Source organism: Lates calcarifer, linkage group LG10, assembly GCF_001640805.2.
Source record: "Lates calcarifer isolate ASB-BC8 linkage group LG10, TLL_Latcal_v3, whole genome shotgun sequence".
NCBI lineage: Eukaryota > Metazoa > Chordata > Actinopteri > Centropomidae > Lates > Lates calcarifer.
In genome coordinates, this window is record NC_066842.1 from 14947632 (window position 1) to 14972067 (window position 24436).

Here is a 24436-nt window from a genome sequence, read left to right on the forward strand (position 1 = left end):
TCTCAGAAATTCCCACAAATGTACGTATTACTTTTCCTTCTCTCACACAGGCACAGCTTTATGGTCAGTGTGCCAAAATACTTAGATAACCTTGGATCTGGAGGACAAGACATATTTAGAAACCCAGAGTCGTTTCTAGGCCATGGCCTTGCAGTTTAGTCAGCAAGTCTGTGCGGTTCATTCATCATATTCAGAAAAATCACTGGGCAGATAATTAATGGAGCAACTATGCATACAAAAAAAACAGACGAACACGCAGTCTTGTTGCTACAGGATGGATGTTGTTTATGCCAGTGAACCATGTCGTGCACTTGCTCTGGTTGGCTACCTTCTACACATGACCAAAAGAATAAGAATATAATCAATGAGCTGATAAATACTGTTAGTAGGTCAATCACAATGACTTGCATGGGGCTGAATTATTTCATAATTTGGCCTTACATGGGAAGGAATCTGTGTCTTTCTCAGGTACTGTGTATTTGCTGAGTATGGGTGCTTTTAAGGAACACTGTGGTGCACAGTCATTATTTTTGTCACAGTATCTGTGAATAGGCAGAATATCTCAGCAACATCAGATAATGAATCACCAAGGAAACTGAAATTAGGTCAATAGGTGCATAGCATAAAGGCTGCATGGCTTTTTATTATAGTATTATGATGCAATGAGTTGAATCTGTGATAACAGCTCAACTTATCATGCAGGTCCCGAATTCATAAAGAAAACATTTGTTCTTGACAGACATACCTATTTCTATGTACATTATTCCTGTCTGATTCAGCAGTACAGTGGTTAGTTTGTTACAAACCTTGTGTTATGTAAAACCATTTTGTTCCATTACAAGCGCCCAACCCATGTAGATGATTATATGGATTTTAGCACAGGAATTATATACAGTCATAACTGAATATCACATTTACTTCCCAGTGCAGCAGACAAATTGGTGAATCATATAACCACTTACATAAGCCTGCAGTCTGTCAACCATTAACAGAGTTCAACCCAAGAGAAGGCGCACATGCTAAAACATAGTAATGGAGTTTGAGATACTATAACATAAGAACGTGTGCCTATCTTTGTGCATGTGACTGTGTTTGTCTCTGTGTGTGTGTGACCATACTGTATATAAGAAACGTCTTGTGTGACCTCAGTTGCACAACTACACATTATTTTTTTTATGAGATAAGTTAACAGCTGTGGTTACACTAAGACATGACAAAGCACACACTATGTTCCTTCTCTTGTCTGCAACAACTCAGCATTCCTCACAGTATGCTCCTGACTGAACTCTATATTATCACATGTGACATGTGCTTCTATGAAAAGACAGGTGACTGAAAAATATGCAACCCAAGACCGGTTTCTCATCATTCTTATCTTGAACTGCAGAGTATTGTGGGACTGTTGAATAACAAGTCAATAGTTAAAAAGCACTTTATTAAACAATACATACACATTTGATAAAATATGACATAGAAATCACACACTGCAATAATTCCATCTGTGACATCTTTTAAAACTTTGGTAAAACTATACATTAATAACACATATGAATACAACACTAGTCTAGAATTTTTGCAGATGTCCTTTTTGTCCCCATTTATGTTAATAATATGCTACAGTCAGTAGCACTGCGTCAGTCTTTGGTTGTTCCTTTAGTTTCTTTCATCTTTTTGTTCTATTTCTCTTCATCCTCTGCCTGCGAATGAGAGCACTTTACTATGTTCAGTCAACAATGTCATGAAGCCATGAAGTGTGCAGGCAGGCAGTCAGTCTTCCTCAAGACAGCAAATTGTGCCAACAGTTTCTCTTAGTGTGTTTAGAGTCAACAATCATGATGAGCTCCTCAGCGATTCATCAAAGAAGGCCATGTGTTCGTGTGCCACCAGGGGTGTGTTCTCCCCGAGAACAGCCTCTGTGAAGTTTGGCCGTCTCCAGGCATAAACCATACTGTTCAGGAAACCCTGCAGGGACACACTAGCAGCCTGAAAGGAACAGAAATAAAGCTGTAACTTGCAACTCAGACGTCAGATAAAATTCTTATTTGCTCCTGTCATTTGAAATCCTGGTCTCCGAAAATGTACCTGTATCATGTAAAGGCCAAACAGGCTGCGCTGTTCAATGTTTGTCCATATCATGAGGGTGGACAGCAGAATGAGGACAAGAGCTGCAGGAGGAGGAAATATAGGAGATCAGTCTGATGTTGAGTTAGTCAGAGAAATGAATCACGTGTGTGTGTGTATGTGTGTGTGTGTGTGTGTGTGTGTGTGTATACCTGGTGCCCAGCAGATTAAGATGACCATCACCATTTTTCTTGCTGTAGAAATCCCTTGTTTGAATCTCCTTCTTGAACGTCCATCTCCTTCCACTGGAAAAAGAAACTGATGCTGATGTCTTTCATACCATTTACCAACCTTATAATAAATTACCTGAAACAAGAAAAAAAACATTATATAACAATAACAATATACTACTACTTCTAATACATATATTCTCATACTTAACTCTCAATGTTAAGTATGAGAAGTATTGAATTTAATCTAATCTATTACAACTACAAAACTGTAAATAAGAATGTGTTGTTTTTTTCTTCTGACTTACAGAACAAGACAGAAACACTGGTATCACCACAATGAAAAGAAAAACTCTGATGAAAGTATCATGGATTTTCTCCTGTTAAGAAAAAAAAATCATGTTAGCACAAACACACACTGGTCATTCATGGAAGCTGCCTTGCATTTCTTTTAACAAATATAACCACGTGTTTATATAGTGAATACAATATGCAACAATACCAATTAGAGAAAGAAAAACAATAATAAAATGTGTGAATGTGTAAAACTCTGAAAATGAAAATTAAAGTGTTCAAAAAAGTCTACATAAAAGCAAGGGTACAAAAGTGAGAGAGCTTTATACTCACAGCATCGGAGCAGGAGTCCTTCCAGACATGCAAAAACAAAATACAACTGAGAAAAAAAAGAAAAATCAAAAAGGTCAAAAATGCAGGGGAACAGACAGAGAACAGACCTGTTTTTGTCTCTTCTGTAACTTCTTTAAAAGAAGTGACTTGTGTGCTCACCTGTTGCAGTACTTGGTGTCATTATGGACAATCTCTGATCTGTCAGCGATCGGAATCAGCAGAGTCGATTTTATGAAGGGAGTGAACACATATGCTAAGTAAATTGCAATGGGGATCAACCTGTGATATTGGAGAGAGAGGGAGAGACAGAATTTAACAGTGTTTCCCAGGGGTGATATCCACAGAGTCTAGAAAGGTAGTTTGAGTGAATTACAATATTCAAAATAAGTAAGAAAACTCACCACACCATGGCATATACAGGTATAGCTACTATTTTCCTTCTGCACTGACTCTATAAACAAAGGCAGATAGCAAGAAAGAAATCATTGAATCTATCGCAATGTGTCTTTGGAAAAATTATAATCTACAGATGCAGCTGAAGGCTCACCTGTCCACCTTCATCCTCTGCTGGTCTCGCTCTCCATCCTTGGAGTGCATTTTTCGACTTCCAAGCATAAACCACCACCAGCAGAAATGAAATAAAGTAAAATGTCTGGAACAGAGAGGACAAATACACAATGAACGTACATTGATGCCAAATGTGACGATATGTATCATGAAGCTGATCGCTTCAATACAATGTCAAGTACTGCAGCTATTAGTCAAAAAACCCTCCTCCTTGTCCTACTCCATAAATATAAAATCTGTTTGTGTGAAGAGGGTCCAAGGTTGGAAAACTCCTATCAAGTTCAGACATTTGCTCTTTGTCTTTATGGGGACTTTCTTTATGATTCTTTGTGAGGACATGTTTATTGTTGAGTTTAGTTTTCTGTAGATAAAGACCTGCTTGTAAAAAAGCTGCTTTACTTTAGTTAGAACATTCTGTTACTTGTATCTTGCTCTAAAACCTTCAACAAGAACAATTTTTAAATGTAAGAAATGTGATTTGGGAACACGATTTACACATATGGAGGATAAACAAGGAATTTTGGAGAGTCACAATTTGATTCCATTCCAACTTCATCAGAAATAACACTTTGTTGTGCTTGAACTTATGACCTCCTCTATGTATTTAAATATACAGTTTAACTGCTTATTCTCACGCAGGGTGAACTGAACTGTCATAGATACTCTGCCATAAATATGAGCTACTACTTTAGCTGTGGGATATTAATGCTTGGGTGCCACAGTGGTGCAGCAGTTAGCACTGTCACCTCACAGCAAGATGGTTCTGTGAGGAGTTTGCATGTTCTCCCTGTGCTTGTGTAGATTCTCTCTGGATACTCTGGCCTCCTTCCACAGTCCAAAGACCTGCATTAGGTTAATTGGTGACTCTAAATTGCCTGTAGTGTGAATGGTTGTTTGTCTATATGTCTTGAGCCTGTGATGGACTGGTGATCGGTCCAGGATGTACCCCCCCCCATATGTCAGCTGGTATAGGCTCCAGCCTCCCGTGACCCTTAACAGATAGGTGGTATAGATAATGGATGAATTAATATTAATGCTTCTCTAATGTTATATTCCTTTAGTCGTTTACTATGGGCTCATTTACTACGTTATCTTAAACATTTTTTAGAACTTGTGTTAACGTTGTTGTTCATGACAACTGCCTACTGGAGCCCACACATTCTACATCCACATAAAGTAATGAAGGCATGATAAACATGGGGGAGATTATTAATCTCGGGCTTGAACTGATTTGAACTGGCCCAGTTTTCCTTAAATGTTGAACTTTGAATGGCTAAATATTTTCCTTATCTGCATTTTGAAACAAATTCCACAACCTGAACTGAATGACATAGTGCAACACTGTTTTTGTTCATTACATTCTTTCCTCTGTTTGTTCTATGTAAAATAAATATCTACTCTGCCCTCAATTCTTTTCACTGTAAAATATAATGAATTCAAAAAACTTTAAGATAATGCAGTTCACAATGGACTCATATTATATCTTTTTTATTATTACACTTTTAGATTTTAACACTTAAATATTACAGCATGAAACACCCAGCTTAACCTTAAGACTGAGGGAACAATAACATTTACACAACTGCAGACAAGATGCAGCAGAACTGCTCACAGCTTTGCTTTATAGATGCAATATAAATAACACAAGGTTTAACTTATTTTACTGCTAGAATGTTGACTCCTCTCAGTCACAGTCCCAAGTGACTCTGGGAAAATCTTGAAACTTGATCCCCACTGGGAAGTTTTTTTACCCAAGCGTCTCTTATACTAAACTCCTGATATGATCCCTTCACCCATCAGAAAACAAATGTAGTAAATGATTCATTTGTAGAGGTAAGAGTTCAGTCTAACAAAATGAAAGTAACCGTTCCTCACCAGTGACAGTGGCAGGCTGTATTGGCAGATGGCTACACTGTAGACGGTGCTAATGTTGTTCATGACAGTGGCAGAAATCAAGATTAGAGCAGCCAGGAGGTCTGCCAGGGCAAGCTGCACCAGGAGGTGCACCTGCACACAAACACACAAAAAAACAAACACACGAAAATCAATACATTTTACACACATTTTACACACACACACACACACAGTGTGTGTGTATATATATATATATGCCACTGAAACCAGACATACATCATATGTCATACATAATGTTTACAACCTGACTCACCTGTTGTCTGAGATGCCTCCATTTCACTGTGGAAACCACCAGGACAGAAAAACTCCCAATCACACTGTAGTAAATCAGAAATATGTGAACTATTAAATTACACCAAAATCATATCAGCACTGTGTACAGTTTATTCAGATTGAGTGAGGAACAAAAAGATCTGATGGCAATTTGGCACCAAACCAACACTAAGCCTGAGCTGAGAATATGTTTACCAAACAGTTTATGTTCTGAGAGTGACCTCTTTGTCTGAAATACAGTTTATCTCAGACATGTGAGCCCTGTATAGAAAACCTCTTATAGCATTAAAAAATGTTAAATTTTAACTTTCTTCTTGGCTCTGTAGAAAATAACTGAAGGCACAGAAAAGCTTTTTCCTAAATATTCTCCTTCACCAGCTTGCACTCTCTTTTATTGTTTTACTTCCTTTATCACAAGATACTGGGAGAAAGCGAAAGACTCATAAGAACTGACGTAACAGCAGTGTGATTATGTTCACTCCAACTCAGTGCTGCATATTAGAACTTCAGGAAGCAACATAGGTAGCAATGTCCTTAACAGAAACATTGGAGGAATCAGAAAGAAAACATAAGCCTGCTTCTTGTTGCATGTTGCTGGTTTGGCAGATTTCATGAAATAATGAGCCAATTGTGTTAAGGTAGCTGCTAAGGCAATATAAGCATGTGACTGAAAAGAACATGAGGAAGCATATTACCTGGGAGTGAGAAACACTAAGTACACAGTAGAGAGAACATTGATCTGAAAAACAGAAACAAACATCTTTTCAGAAATGCATGGCAATCTTTTCCCTCCTAAAGATTTGAATGCAAAGAAGCAGTTTTCATGTAACTGTTTAATGTACAGTAAAGTATTAAGTGCAATACCTACCTGATCTCCATTCAGTATCCCATTGAGCTCCATGGTTAATATCCAATAATCAGTCTACACAAAATTCACTCCGTTGGCGCACAAGTAAATAACCTTTCTCCATAGCAGGCCTTTGTGAAAGTGCTTTCCTATAAAAGCACACCTCTATAAAAGTCTGCACCTTGTCACGTGTGGCAGTTTTGACTCCACCTGCTTGTGTGTCTGCTTTTGTACTGAAGATAGATTAGTATCACTGCAATACTTTTAAATGGGAAACCCCAGGTGGAATGGGAATATTCCTTGTCTTACCTCAGGCCTCTCAAGAGATTAAGACATTTAAGGGAGACAAGAAAACACATGAAGACATGGAATTTCCTCTGTACTATTTGGATCATTATCCTCTCTTGGTTATTTGAGCCAAATTTCTACTAGTATAACAGATGTAGATGCCCTCATTTGCCCTGCCAGCTAAATGTTTGTCATCTTCTGTCCCGTGTAACTTCTTACATTAATAACCAACAGTTATAGATACAGACATTCATAGGCAGGACTGTGGGGTGACTAATAACTTACCTGTTGACGTCAGACAACTAGTACAGCACACACTCAGCTGATATACGTTTGTATTACAACGGCATCTAGTGGTAGGAATTGACCTTGCATTCAACAACAATATGTTTTGCGAAATATAATGTAAGCCTTTTCAATTGTGTTGAAGTACATACTCTGCAAAATGGTGCATGGTTTAATGTGTAAGTGTAAAAGCTTATATACGTAGGAGGAAAAAAAACAAGAAAATGTACTCAAAAAGTCACTGTGTTGAGGTGTGGGTGTGTGTCGATAAAGTTGATTCAAACTGATGACGTCGTGGATTCCACGTTGGCCCGGACGTGGCAGTAGTCCTTAATCAGAGCAACCGGACCAGTGTAAAATTGTCACACTTTGCCCCTGCTGTGGCTAATATCAGTGCTTCTTCCACAGGTTCAAACATCATCTGTCAGTTATGGGGCTCACCATTTCGTCAATCTTCGGCCGGCTCTTTGGCAAAAAACAGATGAGGATTTTGATGGGTGAGTGAAAGCTTTGTTTGGCTAACGTTAGGCAGCGGCAGGGTTTTTAGCTTTAGCCATATCTAGACGAGTAGTTAGCTAGTTCTTGATGAGCTTTTAAAGACAGTGTATTTCTCAAACTTTTTAAGTATAAAATTGGGACAGAGGCGGACTTAAAACACTACTTGGAGCCATAAAAATAACTGTTGCTCGATGAAAGCTAAACGTTTCTTCACCAAGCGTTGATGTTTTTTTGAAAGGAAGTTTGGCAATGAAGCAACTAACTAACAGCAACTTTGTCACGAAAACGGTTTAAATTACGATACTAAGTTTTTACATGATAATACTTCTTATTAAAACAAGGTTTGGCTGCCGTTGTCAGTTGAGTCTGTTTCAGAGTAGTAACTTTCTAGCATTAACTTAGTTAAGAGTCAATAGCCGTTTTTTGATAGTATATTAGAAACAACGCTAGCTTTTACAACGTTAGCTTTTATTAGATAATATATTAGACAGTAATTCGTTATGGTGCGGGCTGTTAACTACTTGGTTAACTAGATATTGTGTAACTTACTCCTTATGACGTTACATGGGCAAACGCCAATGTATTGCGTTACTCTTCAGTTTTGTTTCCGGTTAGTAGTGTGGATATGAGGGAAATACTTATTAATATTGAGACCAGCTTTAATTGTGGGTTATTTTTCTCCTCATACTAGCTAATGAAAATGGCTCCGTAGCGCTGATGGGCTTTGTGCAGTCACATCACATGTACTCTGTTATTTTGCTGTCCTCTGCTGTCTGATGATTAGACCCATAGGAAAACGGTTGTTATGTAATTTAGAACATGTTGTTATCCATAGTTCTTGTGTTCTCTCCTGATATGAAAACTGATTTTAACCACACTTAACTTTCTCTTTAGTTGGATTGGATGCTGCAGGAAAAACAACCATCTTGTACAAACTGAAGCTCGGTGAAATTGTAACCACCATCCCAACCATTGGTAAGAGATACAGTTACATTCAAGTTTATTTTTGTTCCTTTTGATTGTGTAATGTGTGCCTCACATTGGTAATACATGCGTGTCATTAAGATCTCTCCCTTCTCTTTCCCCTGTAAAGGTTTCAATGTGGAGACTGTAGAATATAAAAATATCAGTTTCACTGTATGGGATGTGGGTGGCCAGGACAAGATCAGACCCCTCTGGAGACATTACTTCCAGAACACACAGGTATGAGTGCAACTTTCCCACTGCTGTGAAACAGCAAACTGAAGCTCATGTTTAGAATGATGATTGCAGCGTCAGTCAGGAGCAATAGTCGTATGAAACTTTTACTCAGACAAATAAAGTTCTTTCAGTGCAATACTTCAGTTAGTCATCCAAGTAATGTACTGAAACAGCTGCTCCCATTAGACTGGAATAGTGCCAAAGCTGTCACAGATTCTACTTAACATTTTTTAAACCATGTATATTGTCATCCATTTACTTAGAAAGACAGGGGCTGTCTTTCTTTGTGTCTGGCTGCATTGCTGCTGTTGATTAAAATAGATTAATGTTATCTTCATTTCTTAAAAATATATTCATCCTATTTCATATTGCCAGCTCCTATGATTCTTCTTTAGGATTGATACAGTTTGATCATATTAATGGAACTTGCATTTCCTCTACATTTTTTAACTAAATCTTTGTACATATCAACTGTATTTTAAAATTGATTGCAGAGAAGGGTAAAATTAACTTTACTGTGTTTCCCATCTAGGGCCTCATCTTTGTAGTGGATAGTAATGACAGAGAGAGAGTGGCAGAGTCTGCAGATGAGCTCTCAAAGATGGTAGGTATTTAACATGTTTAGCTCAGTGGGGACAGCAATGCATTATTGGTGCACACTTTACAATTTTGAATGGCAGAGTTTCATAATTTTAGATGATTGTCCTGGCATGTGGATATGTCGTTTCCAACTTAAAAGTTGTCTCATACTATGATGTGGTCAAATCAGAGCAAGTGGTATTATTGATTGTCCCTCCTGGCTCCTCAAGTTTGTACTGACTCTCCCACACCAGCTATAGCAGGAGGAGGGTCACATTATGTCTTCAGATCATCTTAAATGTTCTTCTCCTGGACTATCTGTATGTTTTGTTTGTGTAATGGAAATAGTGAAAACTTTATATTGGATAACGATCCTTCAAACTGCAAGGCTCTGCACAGCGTTAAACTGAAACCTGTTATGTGTTTGTTCATGCCTTAGGGAAATATATAGATCCAGTTATCTTGTGAGGAGGATCTGTTCATAGGCGGATTGTGGTTAACATGTGAATGTTGAAAGCGTTGAGTAATCATGTTGATGTTTTCTGAGCACATCAACAATACAAGTGCTCAATCCTCTTAATCCTCACATCAACCTGTTTTGCAGTTCTGCTCTCACTTAAAGTAGGTGTGGTCAGCCTCTTGGTGACTAACAAAAACAGTTTTAGGTGAGGATGTAGAATACTTTGAATACCAAATACTTTGTCATTAAATTACATGCATTTGTTAAATTTGAACTTATAAGCATTGCAGTCCAGCAGGAGGGCTGAATACCAGAGCATTTTTTTTGTATATTTGTTTGTTCCTAAGTGAAATAATATATTTTTAAAAAGTATTTTCTGCCTTTGTTTGACAGAAGGGTTCACATACAACAAATGTTCCTGGTCGGACTTTAACCGGGAATGTTGTAATAATGTAGTCAACTTCTTAGACTCACAACCAGTGCAACATCTTTTAGCTGTCCTTCAATCATTTGCATTTTTGTAGCACATATTACTAACTGTATTTCTATACTGTTAATTCTTTACTAAAACAGCTTTTTGTAAAATTAATTAATTCAACTTTTTGAGACATTATTGGGATTTTAGAAACCTCCTTATAAAATGAAATAAAATTGCAGTTTTTAGTGTTTTGGCCCTAACATGAAATCTCAGGGCTGATGCTCTATTCTGTTTTTTGTCCCTCTAGTTGATGGAGGACGAATTGAAAGATGCTGTTTTGCTGGTGTTTGCTAACAAACAGGACCTCCCCAATGCCCTAACAGTCAGTGAACTCACAGACAAACTCGGCCTAAGCGCCCTCCGCAACAAAAATGTAAGTAATCTGAAGAGAAACACGATTCTTATGCCTGCATTTAAATTTAAACCTGTAAGCACGTCCAGAGCTGCATTCATAAACACCTAACTTAAACCATATAATCTCTGACCCCACAGTGGCACATCGAGTCAACCTGTGCCACCCAGGGCCAGGGGCTGTATGAAGGACTTGACTGGCTATCCAAAGAGCTTTCCAAGAACTAATGAAGGATTGGCTGGACAGATGAGAGAGAGAGAGAGAGAGACTGAACACCACAGGACAGGAGGGAAGGCTCAGACATTCAACCCAGAAACATTTGGTCTTCCAGCACCAATGTTCAAAAAAGGGCAAGGCTGGTGGACAATATAATCATCTTTGGGAAATTTTACTATCATATTTCTAATTTTGTTATCAGTACTATTATCGTATTATCTCTTAACATAGTCGCTACTTTCTCCCTTTGCTTCTCTCTCTTACATGGGGTCAAGTTGTAATCCATTTGCATGATGAGCAAATGGCCTATTAGGGATATTTCATGTAAACATTGAATAGAGTAATGGGAGTCCACTTGACATCTTGGCTCCTGTCTAGGCAGCGTTTGCAGTAATCAACCACTTTTATAATTTTTGAACTTACTTAAAGTCATTGTTAAGCCTAGGTTGGGGGATATGATAATATAACCCTAGTGTTTTGGGGAAGGACAACTTGTAGGCAGCCTCAAGCTGTTCATCTCTACAACCCCTTGTGAATATTTGACTCCCTTGCAGACCTGACTCTTTTCTCTTCACCGCTATTCCCTCAATCTCATGCCAACTTGTTTCACCAAAGGCCTGTAGCCAGTAGAGTGAGAATGACGAGGATTGCAGTGATTTCACAGATAGATTTCATAAATAGTGTGGAATCATGTAGCCTCACAGTAAATGGATCCAAAAAGGAACATTGTGCCTTCTGGTCCCTCTTTACACAAATCTGAGTAATCCTTTCCTTATCTCATTGTTAGGTCATGTTCCCTCCTAAGATGCTTTTGTGACTTTTTTTGCTTTTGAAAGACAAAATAATGCAACAAAACACTTCCTTTTGTGCTGCAATGTATGCTGTGGTGCAGCAGAACCACACCAGTGCAAGTGTAAATTTCTACCTTGCAACTTGACTTCACTGTGGACCAGGGTTTTATCCAGTTTGAGCATTTGTGAATTTGTCCTCACTCTTCTTCCTTCTGTTTTTTCTAACATCCACCATGAAAAAGGATTTAATTAAAATCTCAGTTCTTCTATTCTCTCTGACAGTAAAACTTTTTTAACCCATAAGGAGGAAGGAAATGTCTTTTGTGTGTTGACACAAGACCAGTGTCAGCACTGCTCCGTAAAGTAACATGTTTTTTGTTGTTTTTGTTTGGAGTTTGTTGTACCGGCTGATGGCAAATACTGTATTATATTCTTAATTATGCTACCCCTTTTAAAACACGAAAACATACCTGCCCATTGATTTTTTTTTTCGGTGTACATTCCAACCTATGCTTGCAGATGTCAGAGCCGCCACTCTTCGCTAAAAATATTTTACATAAAAAAAACAACCAAAAAAAAAACTCTGAATAAAGCCAGTGTTAAAAAAATAAATATTTGTTTTGGGCTCCACTCATTGTTGGGGATGAGAATTGTCATCTTACCTTGGAGGCTTTAACTCATTCAAAATCTATTTTCTGACAGCTATATTCACAGAAGGTGAAAACAAATCGTGCTTTCTTAATATCCAGATTATATTTCATAATATTTCAGTAAAACACTCAGTCTATCACTCATCAGGAACTGATAAAAGGAAGTGGAATGTTTTGCTAGCATCTCTTTAGGCCTATGTCATATGACACAGATCTTTGCAAACATATGTGTCTATGGTCTGTCTTTCGTTAGGTACCACTCTTTCAAACCACTACACTTCCAACCACAGCTTACATCATATTGTTTGCTAAGGTTATCTGTACAGTAAACTACTGTTTCTTCTGTCATGTTGAAAATAGCCCCAGGCAGGCAAGCTTATTTTGAATACTGACTAAATGTTTGTAGGTGTTCACAAGGCTCTCAACAGCTGTAAACTAACAATTGGAGAGCATTGGAGGCATACATCAGAAATGCCCATTGATGTGATGAACAAGATACTAAGCCTGACAAAAATTTAAATGAAAGAAACGATATCAAAGTGCAAGAAGCTGATGGGGTACTGCAATCATAATATAACATTTTGCAGATGGGGAAATCATCTTAATGAACGGATGTAGAGAACGTGTTCAGGGACCTGCAAGGCAACACAGGCCCTGCTAAAGAGGAAGGTCCGTCACACCCACACCCATAGAAATGGGGTTCCAAACCCTGAACCTGAAATAAACTCAAAATCAGGTATACAATACATCTAACATTTTAGCATTTAACATTTTAACCTTTAAAAGTATTGTCACTTGTTTCTCTCATTTCTACCAGTAAAGCTGGATGGTAGAGCCTCCCATGTGGAGAATCACTTTCTGCCCTACAGCCACATTTCATTCATATCAGATGCCAACAAATGATTAATTCAGATTCTGTCCAGTCACAAACAAGAAGTGTTGAGACTCGACTACATGAATAACAGTACAGTCTTTCACAGACAAACCCTAAACACAAAGCCTACAGGTGTCTAGTAACAATAAAATCATGTATTAAACTTTAGCTAGTATCATGTAATTAGGGCACTCATATACAGTGTTTACAAGTGAAGGTATAAGCATTATATAATTGGCTTGCTATAATGTATTAATGTCTGTGCTAAAGTATTTATGACAGATAATCAGGCTTAGCGGAGCTGGGTCAGCACACTGTTTTGTTAGTGTGTGTATCTGTGAGCAGCACGGTGGGTCAGCGTAGGACAGCACATGTGTATTGTGCGGCTTTCAACTCCCTTTTCCTTCTCTTTCCTCCACTCTTGGTTTATGAAAATACATTCATGGGATTTACAACCTCATGGTCCAGCATAATCAGAAAGGTAAGTTTTAAATTTGATAGATTTGCATTTCTTAAAAATCATTCATTCTGATTATTTGGTTATTTTGCATATCCTCTCCAGGCACAACTACCTGCAAATTCAGTTTAGCAAGATGTATCTTTGTCAAGGCCCCCCACCCCACCCCATACAGGGGCCTGCAGCACATTGTTAATTTTAACACGGACAGATACGTGATATGAGGCTGTCTGACAGCTCAGCTAGGGCATAATCCTTCATATCTACAGCATTGTGGTTCATGCTGATAGCGGGGGTTTCCTTTGGTACAGGATGATGCCAACCCTGACAACGCACCTACCGGTACCACGGCCTTCCTACTCCCAGGCCAGGGAGAATTTGGTGAAGGCTATCCCACCCAGAGTCCTCTGCCTGCTGGCCTGTGGAGGAATAGACTGTCGCTATGAAGGACCCGAGTGCTGGAAATTAAACCAACAGGTCATTCGAGGCATTTTCTCCTCCTGGTGAGACCACTTAACTGCACTCTCATGGATGTTGCTTTGTTATACGATATAGCAGAAACAGTAAGTGATAGTTTATTGAGTGTGAACTTTTTTCTATCCCAGGGTGACAGATGACATAATTGCCATGGCACGACCATCCAATCACTTAATTGAGAAGTACAACATCATAGAACAGTTTCAAAGGTGATCACTGTTTGTTATTATTCCTGCAATATATGTGTTGTTTTCCTGTGCATCTGCGCAATGTTTGGATGTGCACAATTCATAATAACAAGCAATATTACTTTTAAGACAAACACAACACTGGGGTGACCCTTTGTCTTTAATTTTGATTTTTTCCTAGGATGAACATCAGATCAGTCATCAACATGCAGCTTCCAGGAGAACACGCTCACTGTGGACCTCCCCTAGACCCTGACAGTGGTTTTACATACTCTCCACAGATCTTCATGGACAATGACAGTGAGCTTTCAATGCACCAAATACACAACATTGAAGTTACAATTAGGTATTTTTGTACATTTCTCTGATGAGATGATCCCAGGTCGAAACTATTAAGACTGCACTGACTGCCCTTTTTAAATCTGAACCAATCACAAAATAGGAAATGTGAATAAACAGAAACAGCTTGAGAAGACAAGAAACAGCTGAGCTATGGTAGCAATTAGTAATGAGTTACATAATATACTGCATATGGTGTTTCTACAAATACAATCAATATGAATTTATATTATGTTCCTAAATGTATTCACGTGCACATATCTGTATGTTTGCAGTTTACTTTTACAACTTTGGGATGCCAGATTTTGGTGTGTCCTCTCTTGTTGGCATAATCGATGGAGTGAAGGTTCTGGCCTTTGCAGTGAGGGAAGGAAGAGTGGCAGTGCACTGCCATGCGGGCTTGGGCAGAACAGGTAGGAATAAACAGACATGCTGTATCTACTGTTCATGTAAAAACTGTTTGTCAACCTATGCACATGCAATGAGCTCCTGTGCATTCATTGTGTTTGCCTGCATGTCTCTGTTGTGTTCTTGCTACTCAACAGGTGTCCTGATAGCCTGTTACTTAATCTACACCCTGCGCATTAGCCCAAGTGAGGCCGTCCACTACGTGCGGATTAAACGGCCTCGCTCTATCCAAACCCGGACACAGATCAGTCAGGTGTTTGATTTTGCTCGCTTGCTTGGTACACAGCTGGTCCAATACCCAGACCTCAGCCTGCGGCACGGTGCCCCTTTCACCCTGCAGCACTACCTAAACCGACAAGCGCTACTGCTGCATGGCCAGGAAGCACGTACCCTCAGACACACACCAAAGGTGAGGACTTAATCATTATACTATATTAACCCTCATGAACATACCAAAGTGTAGTATAGAACTATTTACTTCTTGCTCCTTTCTGACTGTCTCTTGACCGTTTCATTAGGTGGTGTACCTCCTGTGTGTGTGTATCTCCTGCTTAGCCTTGGGTCTCCCTGCTCCTCCAGAAGTTCAGGCAGAGCTGGAAAAGAGGTCAGCACTGAGGACCTTGAGCAGAACTGTGAGGGAGACCCTGGTGGCCAAACAGTACTTGCCCTTACTGAGAGAGGGTCGAAAGGGCTCATGGGCCGGCTCAGGGTCGTTGTCCTCCTGGGATGAGCCACTGGGATTCCTGGAGAGGAAGAGAGAGGTCTTGATGGACAAACGCAGCTACAGCGAGTCTGACCTCAGCAAGATAACAGTAAATGAGGTCAAATTTCCCATCATGCACCCAGAATTACACAAATGATGTCTTCTGCAAAATTAAACTGGTCATTGAGGCTTTTCTCACTTTGTTGCATTCTGTCCTAAAGGATCTGGAGCTGGGTCCATACTGCACCTCAGCACTTGGAAATGAGAGACACTGGTGTGTGCAGGATCTGATACGACCTGATCTGAGACCAGTTGGTCCGCTCCTTGCCACACTTTCACCAGGTCACCAGACCTCAAAAAAGGAGTCTCATACACTCAACATTCCAATATCCGGCATGAAAACAAGCAAAAACTGTGCTCAGAGGTCAAAGTGCACAGCTAGAAAGGTGCTTCCCAAATACAGGTCCAACATCGAGGTAACTATGATTCCGGCTATGAAAAAAGCTGATGATAAAACAAATGTGAATGCCTTAAAACATCCTGATCTCTGTCATATAAAGTTGTGCAGAAATCTACATAATCCAGGCCCAACCTCAGTGGCTCGTGCTGTTGCCAAGGCAATGGCAGACCTAGGTCCTCCAGGAGAAACTATACTGCAAAGGTCGGCTCTGCTGCAGGTAAGAAAAAAAAATCATATTATTTTGATTTTGACCTCTAAAGCCACTAAAATACTGTCACTCGTCTTTTCAACAGGAGGAGCTGAACAGCAGTGAGTGTGGATGGGCTCTGCTGGTCACTGAGTCTGATCCCAGTGTTCTCAGCTGTCTGTTGTGGACCTGGCTGGAGAAGTTAAGGGTCAGTGGCATCAAGCAAGAGGTCATAATGCCAGTACTCTCAATTTGTCCAGGAACTGTGACGCAAAAAAGACATCCTGATATTCTGAATTTCAGTTTACACTTACCATACTCTCAGACCTATGTTTCTGTTTACTCCAACCTAATCAAGGACCCTGTTCTGAGTGCAGAGGATCTAGACAGGTTGTGTATTGGTTCAAACAACAGGAAGCCTCTCAGTGTGCTCAAGAAGGTAAGGACACAGTTGCAAATGTCTTCTTAAAATTTTCTTTGTTCTCTAAATCTCCTTGGGCAAGGATTTTACAAGTTGTTTGCAATATTGTTACAGCCACAGAGACACACCATCTATTGTCTGTTAAGCTGTGTGAGCACAGTGACCAGCCTCTGTCCTCACAGAGAGGATGGAGTGCTGCAACATTTGATTCGGGCACTTACAAGGGTAAGAATAATGTTGATTTATAGAATGTTAAAGCATATGTATATCGCGTGAACACTTAAAGGGTGAAATGTTCAGTTCCATAATTGAATTTTGTCTGTTGACCAATAGTGCCCCCAAGAGGAAATGGGAAACCATGCAACTTTGATGAAGGTCCTGAAGGCCTGTTTGAAAGACACTTTCCAAAACCACAGATACCTCATGAGGGCCTGCAGCACTGATGTTACACTTTGAGGAACACAACCCACATCAGAGCAACAAACAACAGAGCAGTTTGGTGGTGGACAAAATCAGTAGACATTGTAGTACAAATGGTAGACATTTGTGACATGTCACAGTAGGAAAGGCACAGGTGTAAAGGTGATCTCTGTTCAGCTGCTCCAGTTTCAGGCTACTGATGTTGCTCATACTGAATCACTGTCACACTGTCTTGGCCTGCTATCCCACTTGAACAGAACAGCCAGCATGAATGTTCATACTAACACCTGCACTTGTCCTATCATAACAAGTTAAAATGTCTGCTGTGAAAAGGCTGATTAGGACCAGTCTGAACCTTTTATACAGCCATAGGTGAGAGAGTTCCCCTCCACATCTTACTGTCTCTCTGGCACTAAAATGTTATGTTTGTGTTTTTTCCTCATATTTTCACACACAAAACCACTCATGAGGATCAATAAATGCATTATAATATGATTAAACATTTCAACATTTCTGGTAGATGCAAGTTTTTTTTATTGAGTCTTGGGTGATAAAGACTTTTACATCCATATAAATTTCTTAATGAACAGTTGGTACAAAGTCAGTCTTATGCAGTTACAGTGGTTTAAGACTGACAGATCTAACCCCCTCATATCTGAACATGAATGTATCCTTGAAACTATAATCAAACAGGCTATAAGTCAGGTGAATGCAAATTGTGAGACCCTAGGTCCAATTCACCTATGTCATGGGTCCACTACTACTTAATGGAAAAGTTGTTTAAATTTGAAATAAAGCCCCAAATTAGAATTCATTAATGACAATAATTTCATGTTTATTGTAAAACATTTTCTTTCATGTCTACTTTCAATAGTATAGTAGCTACTGTACATCAGTACAACCAGATTAAATCTAACCACTGTGTCACAGTGTGTCCCTGTGGCCTGTTAAAGCCTTTTATACCTAATAAATCATTTACACTGTCTGCTTTATGTATTCACATGTTGCAAATTCCTGCACTGTTCCCACACACATTCATACACAACACATATTAAGCATGCCTGTCATCTCCATGGCAACGTTGTCATAGTGAAGTTGACAACCACTAAACAATCTGTGTTTGGGTTCGGTGCACATGCCGAGTTCCGGGAATAAGATCTGACATAGAGGGGGACACACTCACAACAGGATCGGGATCCCTGTAAGGTAAAACCCTTTATCTATTTCTTTTAAGCCTGAATGAACTAGACTGAAAGCAGTCACTGATTTCATAAGTTTATATGACCTCGAGGTTGTATGACAGGCTATTCTGGGTGTATGATACATGTTCACTGTTTTTTTGTGTAGCATTGGTTTAACATGGTTTTACCCATAAATTAGCCTATATACTGTATATACTGACAAATAATAGCTTGCCTATAATGCCTATTTTGCCTATTTCATGAAATGGCCGAAATGAAGTGGCAGTGACAACTGTTATAATGTTGACTGCAGGTGCAAGTTACAGAAATTGCTTCCAGTAAATTGGCCAGTGGAATGATTAATGATCCAGTAACTTAGCCTGCTTTGCACAGAAGTAGAGAGAGATGTTAATATTACAAAATGTAATATACACTTGATGTTTTCATGTTGTTGTTTCAATGTTTTGTGGGTTTTTATACTCTAAATATTTCATTCAGCAGTATATTTTCATGGTAAATCAGTTAAATCTGCCAGAATGAAAGAGCATTAAAAAAAACTTCTGTGGAATTAAAAACTGTCACTGTAGATAAATCAGACTATTCTTCAACATTTACCTTTTAAACACAGTCAGTATGGACTTTAAAAGGGAGTGTTTCCTTATTTTTGTGATAAAGTGGTTTGAGTCTGTGAAGCTCATCATCAAAGTTTATTCAGTTTTACCAGAAGTTTCTAAAACTTTCTAGTTTTAAAACTTTCTCATTTTAGAAACTTCCACTGCAAACAACGCAGGCTGTTTTATTGTTATTGTTGTTCGAAAACTGTTACTGTGATTGGGTAGCAGTATTGCTGTTCCTGGTGACATCAGACTGTGGAGCAGCTCAGAATGGTGCAGAACGTTTAAATGGTGCACCATTGTCACATCAGAAACAGTAAGGAGTATTAGCTTAAGGCTTTAACAGCAACTAAATTACATTTTTTAACAACAAGAGCTTGTTATAAAAGGTCCCAGGTGATTGCAGCACAGAATCAGAAGAAATATCCAACAAGCTGGACTCATCCAGGCCTGTGAGCAAGTCTAATACTGTTATAGTATTTGATAATGTATTAACCAATATTTATTAAAGGGTATTAATTTAAACCATCCTCTTGAGTGCCTGGAATTAGATTTTTTAAGCCACAACCTATACACGGATGAGTGCATTTTTGACTTTTTTTGACTCTATAAGAGCACTGGTGGGTGTAACGGACAGCAAAAGCGCAGCTGTTATCACTCTTCTTCTTAATGGCTTAAAAGCCAATTTACAGATTTTGTTATTGATAACAACTTGTCTCTTTCTCTCCAGGTAATGGCGAGTGTTGAACCTTGGGTTGGAACCTGGAGGCCCCACAAACCGAGAGGGCCTATAGCTGCCCTCTATGGTAGCCCAGGACCCAAGTATGCACTGCCTGGACTCACAGGTATAGCCAAAGTGGCCATTAAGCCTTTTCTCACCAATAACACCATTATTATATTCTTATGATTGACATTGTCTGTCCTTCTTTCCTCCACCAAAAGGTGTTTTTAAACATGACCCTACTAAATACAAAGCACCAATGTTCAGCTGTGGGAAACGTTATGACAAGTCCAGTTCTGATTGCTCCCCTGGACCAAGATACCTCATCCCCTCCAACATCACCCGAGCGGGCCGAGACGGCACTCCTGCATTTTCCCTTCACAGCCGTCCAAAGCAGCCAGAACTGTTCCAGGCCCCTGGACCAGGTCAGCAAAATCCCCTTACACATTTCAATATATTTTGTAAAAACACATGCAAATGAAATACTGCTGATCTCAGATACATGCAAACTACTCACCCAAAACCTGACAGTATGTTTTTTTTTATGATGCACACTATTCTATAAATGTATTTATATGATTTTCTTTGGTGTTTTCAGGCCACTACTCCCCAGAGTGTTCAAGAAAGTCGGTCTTCCGCTCTCCTCCTGCTTACTCTCTGTCTGGGAGAAGCAAAGACATGACCACTAACCAAACACCAGGTATTTTGGCTCAACTGTAATTGAGCATTTACAAAGTTTTGTGACTCAAAGACTATAACCTTCACCTATCGCTCGCTCTGCAGGTCCAGCCTCATACTCTCTGCCCCCTGTGCTTGGGCCCAAAACTGTGGCCACGTCTGCAGCTCCAACCTACTCCCTCTGTGGCCGCAGCAAAACTGGAAGCTTCCATGAGGACCTGAAGAAGGTACATATTTACATAGTCATGAAAACAATATTTCTTTAAAAATCTAGACACCTTGTTCTCTATATTATTGTTTCCCCTCCAGACACCTGGTCCTGCTGCCTACAAAGTTGTGGACCCTTGTATTTACAGACAGAAACCTCCCCAGTACAGCATGACAGGCCGCAACTTTGCTCCTGGTGAAACCACAAAGAAACCAGGACCTGGTGCGCACTATCCTGAGCATGTAAGAAGCCTCACTGTGCCTTATTTAATTATCATAAAGGCCAAAACTATTTTATATTTTGTTAATTCACTGAAAATCTTCTCTTCCTAGGTGACCCTCACAAAAGGAAAAGCTCCAAGCTTCTCCTTTGGACTGCGTCACTCAGAATATATCTCACCGCTCATTGTAAATGTGGCTGACTGATGTCACATGCAATCTTATTTTACCTGAAAAATTCACACAACAGTATCGAATAAAGCACAGAAAGCAAAGTGCTCGTGATTACTGAGATCATATTTTATTTCCACAGTTATTAACCTTGTGGTATTGGTACTTGTCACTTTGTTGGGGGTTTTGACCACTATCAGTATTTGAAGTGAATTATACTGAATTAAAAAATATTTAATCAGTGGCACATGTCTCACATTTGTATTAATGTAACATAATTTTATGTATTTCAGACCAGTTTTAATTTTTTAGTTTAGCTACTTCTTGTTGGTTTAGAAAACACTGATAATTATTTTGATTGGTTAATTCACATACTTTGTGGGTAATGACTTTCACCATTAAAAACAATTTATAATAAGACGTGTCACTGTTAGAAATACCATGCTGTTAATGTTAATGTTATTAGACACGTGTGTGTGTTGATCTGGCACATAAAACATGAGTGTAACAGCAACAAGTGAACTATTTAATTGAGAAGTGAATGTTTTGTATTGTATCAAATTCTAAAAACATTTTTGTTGCATTGAACAATTCAAATAGCCAAATCTACATACCATCTACACATGGAACTGCCACAAGCCCCCACATTGTAAAATGCTGAGAAAGACCTGCTGCAGTCTGTAAGAGAAACTTTATTTTCTTGCAAGACAGTGATCTTAAATATGAAACTACACAGGAATAAGAAGACTTTCTTGGAATGGTTAAACCAAATAGGCCAACCATGAATTAGTGTCAGGGCCTGGACATTGCTGTTCATGCACACTCCTGTGCAAGGCTGGTGAATATTCACTGGATTGCTTTGCAGAAACTTGGTTTTACTTTGACAAGAAGTAATTTTATGTTCATCAATGTTGCTAAAATTCTAGTTACATCCACTGTGACTGAGAAATGCTCACTGTAGCATGAGATAAATGATGGAATGGGGTATGACGGGGTATGTTCTTCCAGTGCAAAACCTTTATGATTATTGCTTTATGGATATTATGTGACTGCAGAATTTTGAGTATTTACAAATGCAGGCTTCTGACCCAGTGTCCCATACAGAGGGTTTGAGTTTTTTTTTTTTTCTGAGAATACAAACTGCATACCTTACTGACATTCAGTGCAACTGAATGTGTGTTTACTGTAAATACATGCATAATTTTGATTTGAATTTAACATCCTACAAAGCCGTTATTGCTTTAAACACAGCAGAGCAAACATACCTTGTGGTAATTTGCAAAGCTAGGATAGGAAGATCGTAAAAATGGCTTCTTGAACCATTTATGTGGGCTATTTACCTAAATAATATGATTATTCTTATTATGTCTTATTCGTGTACCGATTGTACGTACAAAATACATCAAAATAAATATTTACATTTCTTTATTTTTCTTATGAAATAAAAGAGTTACCTCTACTTAGGATTTTTTACAGGCACGTGTAAAGGACAGCAGGATACATAACGAAGTGGTCCTTCGCGCGTCTCCGTTGCATAGAAACGAAAACCGTTGGGGACTTCATATAACATCTACAAACTTTTAGTATCTCGATCTCTAGATGAGTGAATAAAATTATTTATGCCATCCTTCTGCTTTAGAAAAATAATAGTCACAAGACAATCGGCGACATCTGGATTGCCATTTGGAGTACCCGTGGTTAACAGATGCTATCAACGCTAATTCTGTTAGCGGTGCTAGCCCACGGTTAAATGTTAGCATTCGTCGCCTCCGTCAGTGTCTCGGAGCGCACGGTGAAGGTAACAGTTTAATGCTTACAAGAGACTTTAAAAAGTCAAATGTAATCCATGACCTTTCCCGTACTACCATCAGCTTCAGTTAGTGTAAGTTTTGTTGATGTGACGACCAACGAACCAGTGAAATGAGCGATATCAAGTCGAACGAAGCGATGTTAACCTCAGCTAACCGATGGCAAACTAGCTAACGCTTCTTGTCCTCAAAAGCCGTCGGATGCTAGCTCCTTTAAGGAGCTCGGGCAGTTTTTTTTTCAGGTATTTAAGTTAAGGTCAAGTTAGCAAGCATAAGCTAATACTAGCATACCGGTCAAAGCAATAAAAAAGAGGGAAATGGCTGGTGACGTTGGCAGCATCCCTGAACTGGACCAGAAGAAATACGATGCAGATGAACAAGTGAAGATCATCTGTCTGGGCGACAGCGCAGTTGGTAAATCTAAGTGAAGTATTAGCAGTCGTAATCTTTGACCACTCGTAGCTGTGTTGTATTGTGATATTTTTACCTTCCCTGAGTAGATCATCTGTTGTCATGCATGACATTACCTTACTGTTGACACAGACCGGTTCTCTCTCTCTCTTCAGGCTGATGGAGAGGTTTCTCATGGATGAATAGTATCCTTTGGCAGCTTTAGAAATGTGAGAAGAAGCAGTATTTGAATCAGTTATTTTAATAATTCACATTATATCATCCTGTCATAGCCATTACAGCCATTGCATGCACCTGATGTTGTTTAAGGTCAAACGGGCATGCCTTCAAAAACACAGACAGTCCTGACAGGTTGAGATCCTTAACTCCTCGCGCAGTCGTCCCCAGCAGTTGTCAACTTATGCTCTGACTCTCTACAAATACACAGCCACAGTGGGAAACAAGACAGTAGCTGTTGGTATGTATTGTGCATTTGCTTTTGTTCTGCTTCTGGGAGCCACAGGATATAATTTCACCCAGCTGAAAATCATATTTTCAAGTTTAAATCAGCAGGTCAGGATCAGACTTCACGTTGCTTCTGCAGAGATGCCTTTTGTTTTTTATCCACAGATTTCTGGGACACGGCCGGTCAGGAGAGGTTTCAGAGCATGCATCCCTCATACTACCACAAAGCACATGCATGCATCATGGTAAGACACACTCTTGTGGTTTCAAGACAGGTCTCAATAATCACTTAGCCTGCCCTTTGTCGCTTCCTGCTGGAACTTGCTTAGTAAACTGAGAACAGTAAGAACTAAGGAGTAGAATATTTGAGATAGATTGCTTTCATGAAAATAGTTTGTGTAATAATCTTTTATATCACATGGTCATCCTTCATGCATTTTGCAGAGGAAATGGTAAAATTTGTTTTTTGCCGTTGAAGGTTTTATCATTCAAATGTTACTCAGTGTAGTCATATAATGGGATTTAAGATGATTTAAGATGGTGATTCTCTCTCAGGGATAAGGGCAACAATAGCTTGTCAGATGATTATTTGATTGCACCAGTTGAGCTCAGCAAAGCTTTCTTTTCTGTGTAAGGTGTTTGATGTTCAAAGGAAGATCACATACAAGAATCTGGCCAACTGGTATAAGGAGCTGAGAGAGTACAGGCCAGAGATACCCTGTTGTGTGGTTG

General features: G+C 39.2%; 5 protein-coding genes across 10 annotated transcripts in view; 4 read left to right on the forward strand and 1 right to left on the reverse strand.

The window, feature by feature from the left end:
* Positions 1-1418: 1418 nt before the first annotated feature.
* On the reverse strand, positions 1419-6812 carry si:dkey-30c15.2 (uncharacterized protein LOC558938 homolog). Of its 2 annotated transcripts, none has more exons than XM_051073431.1 (12): positions 6541-6812; positions 6368-6411; positions 5653-5716; positions 5361-5492; positions 3466-3522; positions 3320-3369; positions 3078-3197; positions 2919-2964; positions 2600-2671; positions 2274-2427; positions 2083-2165; positions 1419-1983 (listed from the first exon to the last, which is right to left on the reverse strand). In XM_051073431.1, exons 1-12 carry the CDS (start codon positions 6571-6573, stop codon positions 1831-1833), a joined length of 1008 nt encoding a protein of 335 aa, XP_050929388.1. In that variant the 5' UTR covers positions 6574-6812; the 3' UTR covers positions 1419-1830. The 2 variants fall into 2 exon arrangements, with proteins under 2 accessions (XP_050929388.1, XP_018519428.1); XM_018663912.2 differs by having other exon boundaries at positions 3466-3570; positions 6541-6803.
* Positions 6813-7388: 576 nt separating this feature from the next.
* LOC108875184 (ADP-ribosylation factor 4) lies at positions 7389-12278 on the forward strand. The gene is made up of 6 exons (XM_018663932.2): positions 7389-7589; positions 8485-8565; positions 8684-8793; positions 9323-9394; positions 10555-10680; positions 10800-12278. Exons 1-6 carry the CDS (start codon positions 7523-7525, stop codon positions 10884-10886), a joined length of 543 nt encoding a protein of 180 aa, XP_018519448.1. The 5' UTR covers positions 7389-7522; the 3' UTR covers positions 10887-12278.
* Positions 12279-12394: 116 nt separating this feature from the next.
* Positions 12395-18207, forward strand: zgc:77752 (uncharacterized protein LOC393862 homolog). 5 transcript variants are annotated; one of them, XM_018663889.2, is made up of 13 exons: positions 12395-13671; positions 13959-14150; positions 14253-14333; positions 14494-14612; positions 14927-15064; positions 15197-15468; positions 15578-15880; positions 15984-16238; positions 16323-16439; positions 16516-16617; positions 16768-16848; positions 16945-17055; positions 17164-18207. In XM_018663889.2, exons 2-13 carry the CDS (start codon positions 13960-13962, stop codon positions 17284-17286), a joined length of 1893 nt encoding a protein of 630 aa, XP_018519405.1. In that variant the 5' UTR covers positions 12395-13671; position 13959; the 3' UTR covers positions 17287-18207. The 5 variants fall into 5 exon arrangements, with proteins under 5 accessions (XP_018519405.1, XP_018519403.1, XP_018519401.1 ...); XM_018663887.2 differs by having other exon boundaries at positions 15984-16439; XM_018663885.2 differs by having other exon boundaries at positions 16516-16848.
* Positions 18208-18343: 136 nt separating this feature from the next.
* odf3b (outer dense fiber of sperm tails 3B) lies at positions 18344-21155 on the forward strand. The gene is made up of 7 exons (XM_018663921.2): positions 18344-18456; positions 19776-19890; positions 19988-20191; positions 20365-20466; positions 20550-20671; positions 20754-20894; positions 20985-21155. Exons 2-7 carry the CDS (start codon positions 19779-19781, stop codon positions 21075-21077), a joined length of 774 nt encoding a protein of 257 aa, XP_018519437.1. The 5' UTR covers positions 18344-18456; positions 19776-19778; the 3' UTR covers positions 21078-21155.
* Positions 21156-22535: 1380 nt separating this feature from the next.
* The window catches only part of rabl2 (RAB, member of RAS oncogene family-like 2), a 3935-nt gene continuing 2034 nt past the window's right edge, over positions 22536-24436 (forward strand). Inside the window, exons 1-5 of the mRNA XM_018663926.2 lie at positions 22536-23273; positions 23416-23445; positions 23638-23717; positions 23870-23949; positions 24340-24436. The exon at positions 24340-24436 is cut by the window's right edge and continues 15 nt beyond it. Of these exons, the coding sequence (XP_018519442.1) occupies positions 23167-23273; positions 23416-23445; positions 23638-23717; positions 23870-23949; positions 24340-24436 (394 nt within the window). The 5' untranslated portion in view covers positions 22536-23166. The remainder of the gene's footprint in view (positions 23274-23415; positions 23446-23637; positions 23718-23869; positions 23950-24339) is intronic.

What these genes read in the sequence shown, in the direction of transcription:
- si:dkey-30c15.2 (XM_018663912.2), bottom strand. Translation starts at nt 6,573, where the DNA reads ATGGAGCTCAATGGGATACTGAATGGAGATCAG. An exon ending in ACAGCCTGCCACTGTCACTG is followed by an intron (nt 3,571 to 5,360) that starts GTGAGGAACGGT and finishes TCTCTGTTCCAG; the next exon opens with ACATTTTACTTTATTTCATT. An exon ending in CAGAGGATGAAGGTGGACAG is followed by an intron (nt 3,370 to 3,465) that starts GTGAGCCTTCAG and finishes CTTTGTTTATAG; the next exon opens with AGTCAGTGCAGAAGGAAAAT.
- LOC108875184 (XM_018663932.2), top strand. Translation starts at nt 7,523, where the DNA reads ATGGGGCTCACCATTTCGTCAATCTTCGGCCGGCTCTTTGGCAAAAAA. An exon ending in AACCACCATCCCAACCATTG is followed by an intron (nt 8,566 to 8,683) that starts GTAAGAGATACA and finishes TCCCCTGTAAAG; the next exon opens with GTTTCAATGTGGAGACTGTA. An exon ending in CAGATGAGCTCTCAAAGATG is followed by an intron (nt 9,395 to 10,554) that starts GTAGGTATTTAA and finishes TTGTCCCTCTAG; the next exon opens with TTGATGGAGGACGAATTGAA.
- zgc:77752 (XM_051073430.1), top strand. Translation starts at nt 13,960, where the DNA reads ATGATGCCAACCCTGACAACGCACCTACCGGTACCACGGCCTTCCTAC. An exon ending in CGAGGCATTTTCTCCTCCTG is followed by an intron (nt 14,151 to 14,252) that starts GTGAGACCACTT and finishes TTTCTATCCCAG; the next exon opens with GGTGACAGATGACATAATTG. An exon ending in ATCATAGAACAGTTTCAAAG is followed by an intron (nt 14,334 to 14,493) that starts GTGATCACTGTT and finishes ATTTTTTCCTAG; the next exon opens with GATGAACATCAGATCAGTCA.
- odf3b (XM_018663921.2), top strand. Translation starts at nt 19,779, where the DNA reads ATGGCGAGTGTTGAACCTTGGGTTGGAACCTGGAGGCCCCACAAACCG. An exon ending in TGCACTGCCTGGACTCACAG is followed by an intron (nt 19,891 to 19,987) that starts GTATAGCCAAAG and finishes CTCCACCAAAAG; the next exon opens with GTGTTTTTAAACATGACCCT. An exon ending in GACCACTAACCAAACACCAG is followed by an intron (nt 20,467 to 20,549) that starts GTATTTTGGCTC and finishes CTCGCTCTGCAG; the next exon opens with GTCCAGCCTCATACTCTCTG.